Source organism: Pimephales promelas, chromosome 1, assembly GCF_988280905.1.
Source record: "Pimephales promelas chromosome 1, fPimPro1.hap1.1, whole genome shotgun sequence".
Classification (NCBI taxonomy): Eukaryota; Metazoa; Chordata; class Actinopteri; order Cypriniformes; family Leuciscidae; genus Pimephales; species Pimephales promelas.
In genome coordinates this window covers 51356605-51371791 of record NC_142769.1, presented here as the reverse complement: position 1 = coordinate 51371791, position 15187 = coordinate 51356605, and the positions used below count along the sequence as shown (strand labels likewise).

General features: G+C 41.5%; 1 protein-coding gene across 1 annotated transcript; it reads left to right on the top strand.

Moving 5' to 3' along the window:
* The first annotated feature begins 7300 nt into the window (after positions 1-7300).
* Positions 7301-14598, top strand: LOC120461237 (macrophage mannose receptor 1). Its single transcript, XM_089131696.1, has 5 exons — positions 7301-7451; positions 7609-7646; positions 12136-12498; positions 13248-13601; positions 13792-14598. Exons 2-5 carry the CDS (start codon positions 7610-7612, stop codon positions 14151-14153), a joined length of 1116 nt encoding a protein of 371 aa, XP_088987822.1. The 5' UTR covers positions 7301-7451; position 7609; the 3' UTR covers positions 14154-14598.
* The last annotated feature ends 589 nt before the right edge of the window (positions 14599-15187 follow it).

The window sequence follows — 15187 nt, the reverse complement described above, 5'->3', positions numbered from 1 at the left end:
GAGTTTAAGGTTTGTTTGAGTTGTAATCTTGTTTCCTGGGGTCTGTTCTCCGTACAAGAATCACTCAATTGGATTTCATTGTTGACTATTGGACATGATCCAGGATTGTTTGGTTCTTCGAAGCTCATCCTCGGCTTGCGGCAATAGCAACATGTCCGGATTAAATCGTTTTAGGTGGAGGTGATGCTTAACCCTCTGGGGTCGGCCATCCCACCGGTGTGACAAGCTCACTTCCTTATCAGTGCAAAAGAGACTCAAATTACTCTGTTGATTTCGATCTTACATATAAAGTGTTGTACATCATTAGATCAAAATAAAGAAAAATAAACATCATGAGAATTTTGCCTTCTCTTTGTCAGTGAAGTTCATTCACAAGTTCACACTTACATACAATTAAAGGGAGTAAAGTTTAATGCATACTTGGCGTGCTGTCCAGGGGAAGGGCTCCGAGCTCAGATTTCGGCCCGAACCCAGAGTACTCATCTCCCCTGTATGTAAATGGTTAGGACTAGAAGAGTGGAGAAGGGGTGGTGGAGGGATGCTGCTAAACTCTCAAAGGATTGAGGTGAGACTGCTGAATCTATATACACCTCTTATCATTGATTGCCGAGTGCTCACCACCCGTGTTAATTATCATCTGGTCAGAACATGCTCCTCCCAAACTTTGTTAATAAAACATAATTTCATGCGTTCACACTTACGTACAAGTAAAGGGATTAAAGTTGAATGCGTATTTGGCGTGCTGTCCGAGGGGAGGGCACCGAGCTCAGAATGTGGCCCGAACCCCAAAAGGCTAGAGAGCAGAGGACAGTCGCCGGACTAAAGAGTCCCCAAATGAGTGGCCGTGGCGGCGGCTCACTGTGCTGGACTGACGGGCCCTGCTGACCCGAGAAGAGTGTGTGCCTTCTGTTTCTGCAAGTCACGGACGACAGAGGCCCAGGTAGCTTGGACAGGGCGGCTTGCGGTCATCTGGGCCCATCTGCCGACTGTGGAGTGGCCATTCCGATCTAGGCTTACAGGAAAGTTTGGCTGCATACGTTGTGAGACCAAATGCTTGCTGGAAAAAAGAGAAAACAGGAAAGAGGAAAATGGGAGATTTTCTCCCACTGTGTCCGCTGCCCGCTGGATGAAAGATAAAACATAAATACTCTTACCAGGAAAGTTCTCACTGTGTCCTCTGTGGGACCAAAAGCTCGCTGGACAGAAAGAGGAAGAGGAAAATGAGTTCTCAACTGGGAGATTGTCTTACACTGCATCACTGGACGAAAGAGAAAATGTAAGTGCTCTACTGAGAAAGTTCTCACTGCGTCTGCTGTGAGACCAAATGCTTGCTGGACAAAAAAGAGGAAACAGGAAAGAGGAACATGATTACTCGATAAGATTCTCTCAAACTGCGTCCGCTGTGAGAGAAAGAGAGAGACCCCCCGGTGGACGAACCAGGGGGTTTTAGTCAATGAGGGATTGGTGGCCTTTTTAAAGTGGAACCGGTTGGTCCTTATATTTTGCTCTGTGGTGGTGGCCATGAAACAAGACTTGAGATGACAAAGGTAATCATGACACAGTTCTATAATCATGACACAGTATTCTCTTACAGTAATATAGATGATTCAGACAGCGGGTGGGAGTCGATAAGTCCCCATCAAAATTATCCAACTCAGTCTGGGGGTGTCTGGAAGGTTGAGGGTGTTGTGGAAGTTCATCTCGATCCAGAACAGGTTCTTTTGGGTCTAGTCATCCAGGGAGCTGGTGATGGCCAAACAAACAAAATTTTTGAAAAAAGAAAATAAATGATGGCTCTCCTGAGCCAGGAGAATAAATCGTCCATATTGGGCGGTCCGATCATCTGTCACGTTGTGTTTCAGGCAGGAAGATTGAGACAAAGACAGATCCAGTTCAGAACATTCAAAGTTTAATCTTAATACTCGCTTGATACCGGGGCTTCAATGCTCCAAAGCAGTTTTCAAAGAACTATTGCATCACTCACTGTACCGATGCTTGAATCCGATGCCAACTGCATGCTGAGGGGCCGAATTCAGCGAAATGTAAGTTTATTTAATAACAAATAAAATAAAATTGTAAAATTGATGAAGATCAGTTTATTCACTTTATCTTTAAGACATGTGAAACATGTGCATTTGCTCATTTTCAAAACGTAAATGTAAAAAACTTATCCAAGATGATTATTTAAGTGAAATTATGATTACAAGTGCCTTTATTTGAATGTATTCTATCCGTCAGGATAATAGAATTGAATTGTCATTAAAGGAGCACTTAGCACTATTAACTTGCACAAGTTGCATTTTTGCATTTGATGGTGTTGTAATTTATTTATCTATTTATTATATATTATGTACATGGGGCGCTAATGTGAATTCCTTCTTTCTTTGCTGGTTGGTTTTGTTGTTGAGTGTTGTTGTATGTTTTGTGTTTTATGTTGAGCACTTGGGACAATAAAGGTACTTTGACTTTGACTTTGACAGGAGTGGTGCAAGAATTGAGCCTTAAGGGACTCCACATGTCATGGATGTCCACTCAGATTTATAGTCTCCTAAAATCACCTAATAACCTCTCCCTTCTAAGTATGACCTGAACCATTTTAGGACTATCCCAGAAAGCCAAACCCAGTTTTCCAGCCTGTCAAGAAGTATGTTGTGATCGACAGTGTCAAATGCATCACTGAGATCGAGTAGTACCAACACGGATAATTTGCCTGAATCAGTATTTAAGCAAATATTGTTTATTATCTTTATGAGCGCTGTCTCTGTGCTGTGATGCGATCGGAAACCAGATTGGAAATTTTCAAAATATCCATTCAACCTTAAGAATTTGTTCAGCTGATTGAAGACATCTTTTTCAATGATCTTGCCTATAAAAGGAAGATTTGAGACTGGTCTTTAATTGCTCAATATGTTTCCATCCAGCTTGCTCTTTTTCATTAAGAGCTTGACAACAGCAGTTTTACGGGACTTTGAAAAACTCCCATAGCGAAGCGAGGCATTTACCACTTGTAGGAGATCTGCTTCTAAGCTGTTTAACACACTTTTGAAGAAAAGAAGTGGGGATTGTGTCAATGGCACAGACTGATGTTTTAAGGTGCTGTACTGTTTCGTCCAAAATTGTACCATTAATTTCTTCGAAATCAGACATAGTAACCTTCTGAGGATGTGGTCTGATCTGACTGACCTCAGTGCCACACGAGGATATGCTGATCACCTTTCTGATATTATTGATTTTCTCAGAGAAGAAAGAAGCAAACTCACTGCACTTGCTTTCTTAGAGCATTTCACTGGGAATCTGGCTTGGGGGGTTTGTTAGACTCTAGAGTAGCAAAAGGAGTGTTTGTGTTGTTTCTGTTTCAGGTTATATATATATATATATATATATTAGGGATGCACCGAAATGAAAATTCTTGGCCGAAACCGAAAACCGAAAAAGAGGAAACCAAGGCCGAAAACCAAAACACCGAAAGAAATTATGCCAATTATTAGTATCATTGCATTTATGGCTATGACTGTGTACAAACTTTACTAAAATCAATGCATTGCAATTGCATACATTAATATAACATTTTCAAAGAATAAATCAATTACAAATTATGCAAATATTTATTTAGCACAATGCACAGTATAAAATAAAATTCAAACTAAAAATGTTTAACTTGACCCCACTCATGTGTACACTAAATAATAATCTACTGGCCTGCAGAAAGGTTTTAAAATGAAATGTTCTCTCAAAAACAAAGCCGAGCGCAAACTTCTCATCACACTAGCACCCTGTTTGCATGTCTAAATTAGTTACATTTTAAAAATTTAGCATACAATAGCATAAAAAGCCTTTTTAAATGAACAATGGTCCATGTTTAATACAAATGTACATGAAACTTAATGAAACATGTTTAGTGAATGTAGAAAATATTTAAGAGAGCATTAATTTAGTTCTATACATGTTCCCATATACATTCTTTTTTTGTAATGTCACAAGTAATGATCTCAGGGTTTACTGGGTTTTACATGATTATTTTTGTATTGGTGGTGGAATACTAAAAAATAAATATTGTCATGTATTTATCTGTCTTCTTCTCACCGATCCCTGATGGTTAGAGGACAGTTACTTGAGTCGTCCCCTGTCGTTTCAAGGAATAGTACAACGGAGAGCGCGTCAAGTATAAACGCCTCGACCGTTTGGAGCGGTGCACGCGCTGTTTGTGGAAACTCGCGCTGCCTTGTTTACTTTCGCCTGCCTCCGCAGCGCGAGTCTTATTTATAATTTTGGTAACACTTTACAATAAGGTCCGTTAGTTAACATTAGTTAACTACATTAGTTAATATGAACTGCACATATACAGCATTTATTGATCTTTGTTAATGTTAATTTCAACATTTACTAGTATTTTATTTAAATCTTGTTAACATTAGTTAATGCACCGTGAACTAACATGAACAAACAATGAACAGCTGTATTTTTATTAACTAACGTTAACAAAGATGAACAAATACAGTAACAAATGTATTGCTCATGGTTAGTTCATGTTAGTTAATACATTAACTAATGTTAACTAATAAACCTTATTGTAAAGTGTTACCATAATTTTTAATTGTTTCATCCACCTATATCTGCTCTAAACAATGCGTGCCACCATGACGACGACTCCAGCTGCGAGCGGGTCAAGAGCGGTGCGCGCGCTGTCTGTGGAGACTCGCGCTGCCTTGTTTATACTTTCGCCTGCCTCCGCAGCGCGAGTCTCCACAGACAGCGCGCGCACCGCTCTTGACCCGCTCGCAACCGGAGTCGTCGTCATGGCGGCGCGCATTGTTTAGAGCAGAGGATAAACAAGGTTTCCGTCTCATCGCGGGTTCAGATACACTGAAATACGTCCACACCACAGACATGTTGCTTCAGACAAGCACGTGCAGGTCGCGGTGTCTGTTTGCGTCATCACAACATTTCGGCCGTATTGTTTCGGTGATAAAAGTCTTTCGGCCGAAAACCGAAAATGCCCTTTTGGGCCATTTTCGGCCGAAAATTTTCGGCGGCCGAATATTCGGTGGATCCCTAATAAATATATATATATATATATATATATATATATATATATCTGAGAAGAAAGTCTATCTAGCTTTGCCTGGTTCCACATAAATGCTATCAATGCTGTCTTTATAGATGTTATAATGGACTACATGTTTTGTTTTCCTCATTAAGCTCATCACATCATTTGTTTATTACTTTACAAAAAGCCTTTTTCATTTTTATTCTGCATTTGCGTGTCTCCACATATTTTTCTCGGTGTTTGTCATTGCTGCAGTAATTCTTTGTAAACATGTTCATTTGAATGTGAGTGAATGATCTGTTTGTTTGTATACTGTACTTCTATAGCAATTTACAAGAAACATCCACCTCAGTATTTGCATTTCTATTCTTATCGTTTGTTTTCCATGTTCTTTCACTTCTGATACTGTCAGTGAACATTAGCATGTTTCTGCATCCCAAACACAATATTTATGATGCACTCTGTCTCCATCAGCACAATATATCTTCATGTTGGATTATGTGTCATGAATACTATATTTACACAATGTAATTGTTCGGGTTTGGGTTTTGTTTATTGTTCCTGGTTCTTGTCTGTCATGTGATCCCCTGTTCTAGTCATGTGATCTTGCCTTGTGTTCCCCGTCTGTTGTGTCATGTTGTCATTGGTTGATTGTTTAAATGTCTACAGGTTTCCCTTGTCTCTCCCTTGTACCTACACGGAATTACGCTATAATTACAGAAATGTACATCGTCATTTCGGTGTACTTACTTACGCATTTGTTTGCAGGTCGTAAAATAAAGCGTTACCCAATAAGATTAAACTCACTGTTTCTTCTGTTTCATGTCAGAGATGTAAATATTGTCCATCCTGAACGTGTAAATGTGGACATAAACAAATGAGTGATGAGGATGTGTTTGCATGCAAATGTGTTTTATAACAAAAAAAAAATAAAAATAAACCATGAACAGCAGGAGTATGAATCAAAACAAAATAAAAATAAAATAAAAAAAGAGATAAATTCTAACAAATGTAACAGTGTTTTAATGTCCAGCGGTCTCGGCTCTCAGAAGAAGAAATATAAGAGTAAAACAAGTCTTCAATCCCTCTTCTCAACACAAACTCTCTCAATAGTCAAACACACTCCTTCATCTCACACACGTTTCTTTCTCTTTGACTGGAGACTCAAACAGGGGTTTTAAAGACTCTCAGTAACCAGTATCACCAGTCTTCACTACCCAGATAGCAAACTGACATTGAATCAACGTGGAAACGACGTCTCTCATGACATTGAAACAACGTTGATTTTGCTCATCGAATTAACGTTGAACCAACGTCAGACGCGGCATTCTTCAAAGCTAAATGAAAATCGAAAATTGGTTTGCTTTCATAACGTTGAAACAACGCGTTGATTTCAAGTTGATTTTCTGTTAGTTTTGAAAGAATGACGCGTCTGACGTTGGTTTAACGTTAATTCGATGAGCAAAACAATGTCAGATCAACGTTGTTTCGATGTCATATTTCCACGTTGATTCAATGTCAGTTTGCTATCTGGGTAATGAACTCAACACTCATCAATCAGGGATGCGTTTCCCGTATAATGACGTAGTTCACTGTTTCACTACTATAGTACGATGCATCGTTGTAAAAATCAACTAGCTAGTCACGACTGTTTCCCGAAACCCACTGTCGCAAAGTATCGTTCAACCACATTGGTTTCGCACGTGGTGGAGTAATAACTACTTTTAATGAAACTGTTTGAGATCCAATTAACGCTAGATTTGTTTTATATAAATTACAGACATGTCACCTGGGGACTTTTTGTAATTGTTCTCAGTTGTTCTGCTTTATTACCAGACTCAATATTTGACTCGTTCTTACATAGTAGAGCACGTTCGCACATGCGCACTCTTCAAACACGTTACTTCAAATCTTTTGAAAAACTAAAAAAAACTATTCTACTGAATGTCAGCTTGCTTATTTTGCTCAAGATATGTATTTATTACGTCCAAATGTAATGCTATATTGAAACGATGCCTCTAACCACAGGTAGAGAGCTGTCGTTCAAACCACCGAACTTTGCGATGCTGTTTGCGAATGTTCGCTGGAACGATGGGTTCGGGAAACAGCGAATCGTTAAACTATGCAGATAACGACGAAACTTGCGACCATACCAAACTCACCCCTGATCATTAGTGGGTTGTTCAGTTCAAACACAAACGGGTAAAAAGTGACCATATGCAAATAAAGGGAAAGAGTTGGAAAAATACACATAAGAAGGAGCTAAAATATGAAAATTAGTTCTAGAGAAATACACAAATGTTGTTTTGACCTGAATGAGGGATGAGAGCAGATATAATAATCACGTAGTGTAAATCTGCAGACAGAAACATCAGACTCAGGACAGAAACACACGACCTCTAAAGTAAGAACATGTTCATTCTTTAAACACAATTACACTTTCAGATGTTAATATTGTCTGAATGATTGTGAATCGTTTTAGCTAAAATGTGTTTATTAAATGATTGTTTTTTTACTTAAGTTTTGCAACGTGTTTCATGTTAAAATGTGTTTTTCCTCAGAATGGACCAAACTCTATATTTCACTTTTCTTCTAATCGGTGAGTGTGTTTGTTGTTTTATTTATGCAATATTTTCTAAATGTCATAATCATTTGGTAACAAACATGTATTTATTAATTCAGTGAGCTCATTGTATCTGCATTTAATTATTGCATTCTTTCAATTAATAGATTTTTAGTTAACTGTGACTTTTTGTATATGTACATTTCTGAAATACTTTTAGTTGAGTTAAATTCATTGTCCCTGAGGGGAAAATTTTGCTTGGGCAAAATTTAGTATATACATGGCCCTATTGCACCAAAATCACAAGTAAAGTGCTGAAGTGCTCACGCAGTTTTATTTCGCATCGTTCAGCAACTTAATGGAGACTGACACGAATGAAAATGTTAAGCGATTAGTTTTGCATTTTGGTACACGGAGTCTTCGTCCTGATGGCATGGTTTCATATTCAGGAATTATTTTTATATTATTTTTCATAGCCTGTTTTATAACTGCCTGAATCATACAGGCTCTGTATAGGCTCATATTCTCTCCTCCCTATAATTATTATGGCTATTTTGTGCATGTTGGCAAGCTTATTTTTCACCGTTAGGTTGCCAAACCATGCAGTAATTCCATATTGGATGACACTCTGTATTATTTCATGATAGAAGATCATCATGATGTTACTGCTCACACCACACAACCTTAAGCGCCTTAAAAATATAGCCTCTGCAGTGTGTTACACAGGTTATCAACATGTCAATATGGACTCCTACATATTTGTATGAGAACACCTGAGTTACTTCTTGGTTTTTAATGACCACTGGCTTGTGGTCTGTAACTTGCCTCGGGTATCCTTTGTTTTTTGGATGTTTAAGATTAGTTGGTTGGTGTAAAGACGCAAGGCAGTCTGATCAATGGGGAATTTGCATATCATAATTAATAATTGATAATTAATAATTATTCATATAGATTTGGATCAGACCAGTCTTACATGTTAATAAATCTCCCAATGAGGGAGGCTTGTCATTTTACCTGCATGCATGCATGTGTATCTGTCACGATCCACACACAGGAAACTGGGGTAAATCCAAAATCAGTATTTATTAAGTATAATCCAAATCCGAGTCAGCCAGGCAAGGGTCAATAATCAAAGCAGTCCAAAACAAGAAACAAACAAGCAGGAACTAGAAATTAACATAGACATGAAGTGGTGTGACACAAAATACAACGACTCCGTACACATACTAACACAGACAGGGAATATATACACATGTCTAACAAGACTAACACAGAACAGCTGGGAACAATGATTACGGGGAACAGCTGAGTGCAATGATCAGAAAGTGACAGAACAGGATGATGGGAAATGCAGTTCCAGATAGTAAATGACACAGTGGGGAAGGAGGACATCTAGTGGACAAACAAGGGAACACATCTAGACACTGTGACATAACCCCCCCTCTACGGAGCGGCTACCAGACGCTCCACGACAACATTAAAAAACATGACACGAGAGTTCAGGAGGGAGGTGGAATGGTGGAGGATCAGGGGGAGGGATGGTGGGCCAGGTCCAAGAAGGGAGACGGGAACAAGGGGTGAGGGCTTAACCGGGGACCAGGGCGAGACACACCGAGTCCAACGAATGACCAGGGCGAGACACAGAGTCCATCAGGCGGCCAGGGCGGTGCAGACCCCTCGGGCGGCCAGGGCGGTGAAGACCCCTCGGGCGGCCAGGGCGGTGAAGACAAGGGAGCACATCTAGACACTGTGACATAACCCCCTCGGTCTAGACACTGTGACATAAGACCCCTCGGGCGGCCAGGGCGGTGAAGACCCTTCGGGCGGCCAGGATGGCGAAGAGCCCTTGGGCGGCCAGGGCAGAGCAGACCTTTCGGGTGGACAGGGCGGAGAAGACCTCTCGGGTGGCCAGGGCGATGAAGACTCCTCGGGTGGCCAGGGCGGAGCAGACCTTTCGGGCGGCCAGGGCGGTGCAGACCCCTCGGGCGGCCAGGGCGGAGCAGACCTTTCGGGCAGCCAGGGCACAGACACCGGCTCCGGCTCAGGAACAGGCACTGGCTCTGCCTCCGGCGCAGGAACAGGCATTGGTTCTGCTTCCGGCTCAGGAACAGGCATTGGTTCTGCTTCCGGCTCAGGAACCGGCGCTGGCTCTGCCTCCGGCTCGGGAACAGGTGCTGGCTCAGGGACAGTCTCTCGCACCGGCTCAGGGACAGGCACCGGCTCAGGGAAAGGCACCGGCTCAGGGAAAGGCACCGGCTCAGGCGCTGGCTCTGCCTCCGGCTCGGGAACAGGCGCCGGCTCAGGAACTGACACTAAAACAGACACAGTCACAAGAACAGACACAAACACAGACAAAAACGCTGGGTCCTGAACCAACATGAGCTCCAGCTCAGGGACAGGGACAGGGACAGGCACCGGCTCAGGGTCAGGCACCGGCTCAGGGACAGGCACCGGCTCAGGAACAGTCTCTCGCACCGGCTCAGGGAAAGGCTCCGGCTCAGGGAAAGGCTCCGGCTCAGGGAAAGGCTCCGGCTCAGGGAAAGGCTCCGGCTCAGGGAAAGGCTCCGGCTCAGGGACAGGCACCGGCTCAGGGACAGGCACCGGCTCAGGGACAGGCACCGGCTCAGGGAAAGGCTCAGGGAAAGGCTCCGGCTCAGGGAAAGGCTCCGGCTCAGGGAAAGGCTCCGGCTCAGGGAAAGGCTCCGGCTCAGGGACAGGCACCGGCTCAGGGACAGGCACCGGCTCAGGGACAGGCACCGGCTCAGGGACAGGCACCGGCTCAGGGACAGGTCTCTCCAACGTCTTAATCAGACGCTCCAGATAGTCCCTGCTCAGGGATACAGACGGGACCTGATCAGTCTTTCGTCGGGCAGACGGGACGTGAACAGTCTCTCGCTGGGCAGACGAGACGTGAACAGTCTCTCGCTGGGCAGACGAGACCTGGACAGTCTCTCGCTGGGCAGACGGGACGTGGGCAGTCTCTCTCTGGGCCGACGGGACGTGGACAGTCTCTCGCTTTGCCGACGGGACGTGGACAGTCTCTCGCTGGGCCGACGGGACGTGGACAGTCTCTCGCTTTGCCAACGGGACGTGGACAGTCTCTCGCTGGGCAGATGTGACGTGAACAGTCTCTCGCTGGGCAGACGGGACGTGAACAGTCTCTCGCTGGGCAGACGTGCATTTCCTCCCACTTCTCTGTCTGTGACGGTGAGATGTTGGCTCTGAGCTGTCCCTCACTGGCCCAGGGTCGAAGGGGGGCCAGGGTGGAGAGTGGTGTTGAACTTCTTCTCGACCACCTCCTCCTCTGCGTCCTCCCCGGGTCCCACGAAAAATGACTAGACGGGTTCCATGAAAATAATCTCTCCTCTCCCACTCAGTGGCTGGGGAAGAGAAGTTTGAAAACATACCGCTGGATTTAGGGTGTGACGGAGTCGTTCTGTCACGATCCACACACAGGAAACTGGGGTAAATCCAAAAGCAGTATTTATTAAGTATAATCCAAATCCGAGTCAGCCAGGCAAGGGTCAATAATCAAAGCAGTCCAAAACAAGAAACAAACAAGCAGGAACTAGAAATTAACATAGACATGAAGTGGTGTGACACAAAATACAACGACTCCGTACACATACTAACACAGACAGGAAATATATACACATGTCTAACAAGACTAACACAGAACAGCTGGGAACAATGATTACGGGGAACAGCTGAGTGCAATGATCAGAAAGTGACAGAACAGGATGATGGGAAATGCAGTTCCAGATAGTGAATGACACAGTGGGGAAGGAGGACATCTAGTGGACAAACAAGGGAACACATCTAGACACTGTGACAGTATCCCTACAATTAATCACAAAGTAATTGCAATTAATTACACGGACCACGTTTTACAAACGGGTAGAAATAATTAGCTCGATTGACTTATAGAGTTTATGAAAACCAATTCTGTGGCCACAAGAATTAGTTTTCCTGCTCTATACACAAATACGCTTTTAAGGTATGTTTAATTCTGCATAGCTCGTAGCTTTGATCGGCATTTCATGGGACCAGTATAATGAGCAGACAGTAAATCAATCAAAATGAATATAATGCATTTAATAAGGCTGAACTACTTAAGCATTTACTACCTTACATGCATACATGTATTTACAAACATTAACATGGATGTCATGGAGCTCGGCGTTCTTGCATGGTCAGTCCTTTGGCAGAGTTCCTTCAGTTGGTGTCACACCATTTAACAAATTTTGTTTTGATACGTAGAGGAGTCCATTTTCTTGTACAAAAGGCTTAGGATCGCGGTATCGTCTGCGAATTTCATTATGGTTATTAGAGTGTAGCTACTTTGAGTATTAGTTCTGATAACAGAACACTCTAAATTGTAAAATGACTCATGCACTTTCTGTAAAGCTGCTTTGAAAAGATGTGTATTTCTATTCAAATAAATGTAAATTGAATTCAATTTTGTAGTTTTGTTCAGGTTTGACCCTGTTATGAAAAGCATTAAATCAAACGCTCTCTTTCACAGCTCTCTGCTCCGTATCTGAATGTGTTCAGCGTCAGTATCACTTTATAAACGTGAAGAAGACCTGGACTGAAGCTCAGAGATTCTGCAGAGAGAATTACACAGATCTGGCCACCGTTGACGACATGAACGACACGAACGAGCTGAAGAAGAGTGTGAATGATGGAGGTGTTCAGTATATCTGGATTGGGCTGAAGAAGACGGGTGTTGATAAATGGCAGTGGTCTTCAGGTGAACCTGTGCTCTATCTGAACTGGGGACCTAAACAACCTGAAGGCACAGATTATTGTGCTATGATAAAAAATGGAGAATGGCATGATGTGTCATGTAGTTTCAGCCGGACTTTCATCTGTAATTCATCTAACAGTAAGTGCAGCTCCATACAATCACAATAAACATTCATTTATAAAATGAAACTACATCCACAAGTTTCCTACACCCCATGAGGCCTTGCGTCAAAAGTGGGCGCGACTTCCGGTTGGAAGTAAACAAAGCGCGATTTGACATGCTTGACACTCGTTCATTCAACAGTTGACAGTCATTCAAGTTATAGCGATCCAAACTAGCTAACGATGTGGGAACACAACCTCAACGAAATTCAAAAGGGTGAAACAGTACCTTTACTTTCCGCTTTAGTTGATTGGGAGTATTATTTCATTTCATTTATTTTCTATTCTCTCTTTTCATGGTAATGCAACACGAAATACCACATGAACAATTTAACAAATCAAACCAACACAAAGTACATTCCATGACAAAAAAAGAACAGGAGTAGGATGAAGAAAAAAATCTTATAAGCTCATACCCCATTCCTATAAACAAGATTCACAAATGATAGATGACCTCACCAACATAAAATGACAAACAACAGAAAACTTAAAGAAAAAAAAAATATATATATATACACATGCATATACACATACATATACGACAAGCCCAAACCAGATACAATCTACCTTCAATTATAACACATTTTTCTCTCTTTGTCTATTATTATTATAATTAATATTATTATTATTATCTATTAATACTAATTCTGCTTAAAAACCAAAACGCAACATAACAATGATGAACAAACTGATTCATGAATCTGTTCACATGTGTTTTTCTTAAAGTGAACACAGGACTCGTCTTTGTCAATCAGACGAAGAACTGGAGAGACGCTCAGAGTTTCTGCAGACAGAATCACATTGATCTGGTCAGTGTGAGGAACCAGAATGAGAATCAACAGGTTCAGAAGATCATCAATGATAATAATCACAGCTCTACTGATGTCTGGATCGGTCTGTTCAGAGTCAGAGACCCATGGCAGTGGTCGGATCAGAGTGACTCCTCTTTCAGAAACTGGGCTCTTGGTGAACCTGATAATGAGGGAGGAAATGAAAACTGTACAATGATCAAACAGAACGCTCAGGATAAATGGGCAGACTTCTCTTGCAACTACCAGTTTCCTTTTGTGTGTCATGAAGGTGAGCAGATCCTCACACACACACACACACGCACACACACACACACACTCACACTCCACCCATCACCTCCAGATATCTTAAAGTTCACGCTACATGTCTGACATGACAGATTCCTCCACAGTGTGTGTTCTGCATGTTGTTTTTGATCAGTCTCTCTCTAGTGTTTGCTTGTGGTGTGTTTTGTGTCCAGATAAACTGATTCTGATCAATGAGACTCTGACGTGGACTGAAGCTCTGAGATACTGCAGACAGAATTATACGGATCTGGTCTCGGTTCATTCAGTCCAGATGCAGCGTCGTGTGATGAATGTGGTTAAACGTGCGTCTACTGAGGCGGTGTGGTTGGGTTTACACAACTACTGCAGCATGAACATGTGGCTCTGGTTGAGCGGAGAGATCGTGTGCTATCAGAACTGGGCTCCAGGGAACGGAACGACACCGGAAAACTGCAGCCTTGAGAAGAGAAAAGGAGCAGTTCAGTCTGGAGGAGATCAGCGCTGGATCAGCCTTCCTGAAACTCGCAAACTCAACTTCATCTGCAGCAGATATTAGCACTGAGATTATGACAATGTTTGTGTGTTAACTTACATTCACTGTTTTCATTATTTGTTTTATTCACTTTCATATGTTTAATATGTTCTTTAGTAATTTCTGAGTGAATCTTCTAATTATATTTTAATAGTCTGTATTATATCTGTGCTAATTATCTTAATAAAATGTGATCTTATTAAAGTTTTCTGACATCAATGAATATTCTTTAGATGTCTAAAATACTAACACAATATATGTGTGTTTTAAGACTCTTTTTGTATATCTGGTGTTTTCATGTGTCTTTATGTTTTTCACTAATCTTATCTGAATCAATAACTGTTGAATATGATTCTGTGAGCAGCAGCTCTTAAGAATAATCATTATTTGTCTGAAATCTGGTTTATATGTGAAGTGAAGTGGTGTCACAATGAACTGTCAATTAAATGTAATAAATAAGTCAAATTTATATTTTATTGTTGGTGTGTTTGGTTGATATTTAGGATATGATGTCACTTACAAAACATGCATATTTCAGTTTAGTGGAATAAATCAGTGGTGTGAAGTTTTGGGTAGACAGCGAATCGATTTGATGCATCATTCACAGGTTTTTGATTCAAGAGCAATTTTTGAAAGAAAAAAAAAGGTTGGACATGATTAGGAAAAAAAATTAAATTAAATTGCAACTTAAAACAGGTTGCAGACTTAAATTGCAACCTGTTCTTCAAATAAAGCAATCAAATTAACTCAGACGACTTTGAATAGTGCACATGAATCATATACTATTTATGCTACATTCATGAGTTGACATTTACATTTCACACATAAATTGGAGATCGTTTAGAGAGATATAAGCGAGAGAAATATATTAGCCTAGCAAGCTTTTATTATTATTATTATTATTATTATTATTATGAGGGCCAACTTTAATTCTGCTCTTGGGATATGGTATCATTCATTTATTTTGGGATATTGTAATCCATCCATTGCTCAAACCGTCTATTCTCTGTAGGGTCACGGGTGGACTGAAGCCTTTCGCTCCATCTCTGGCGGGGCAA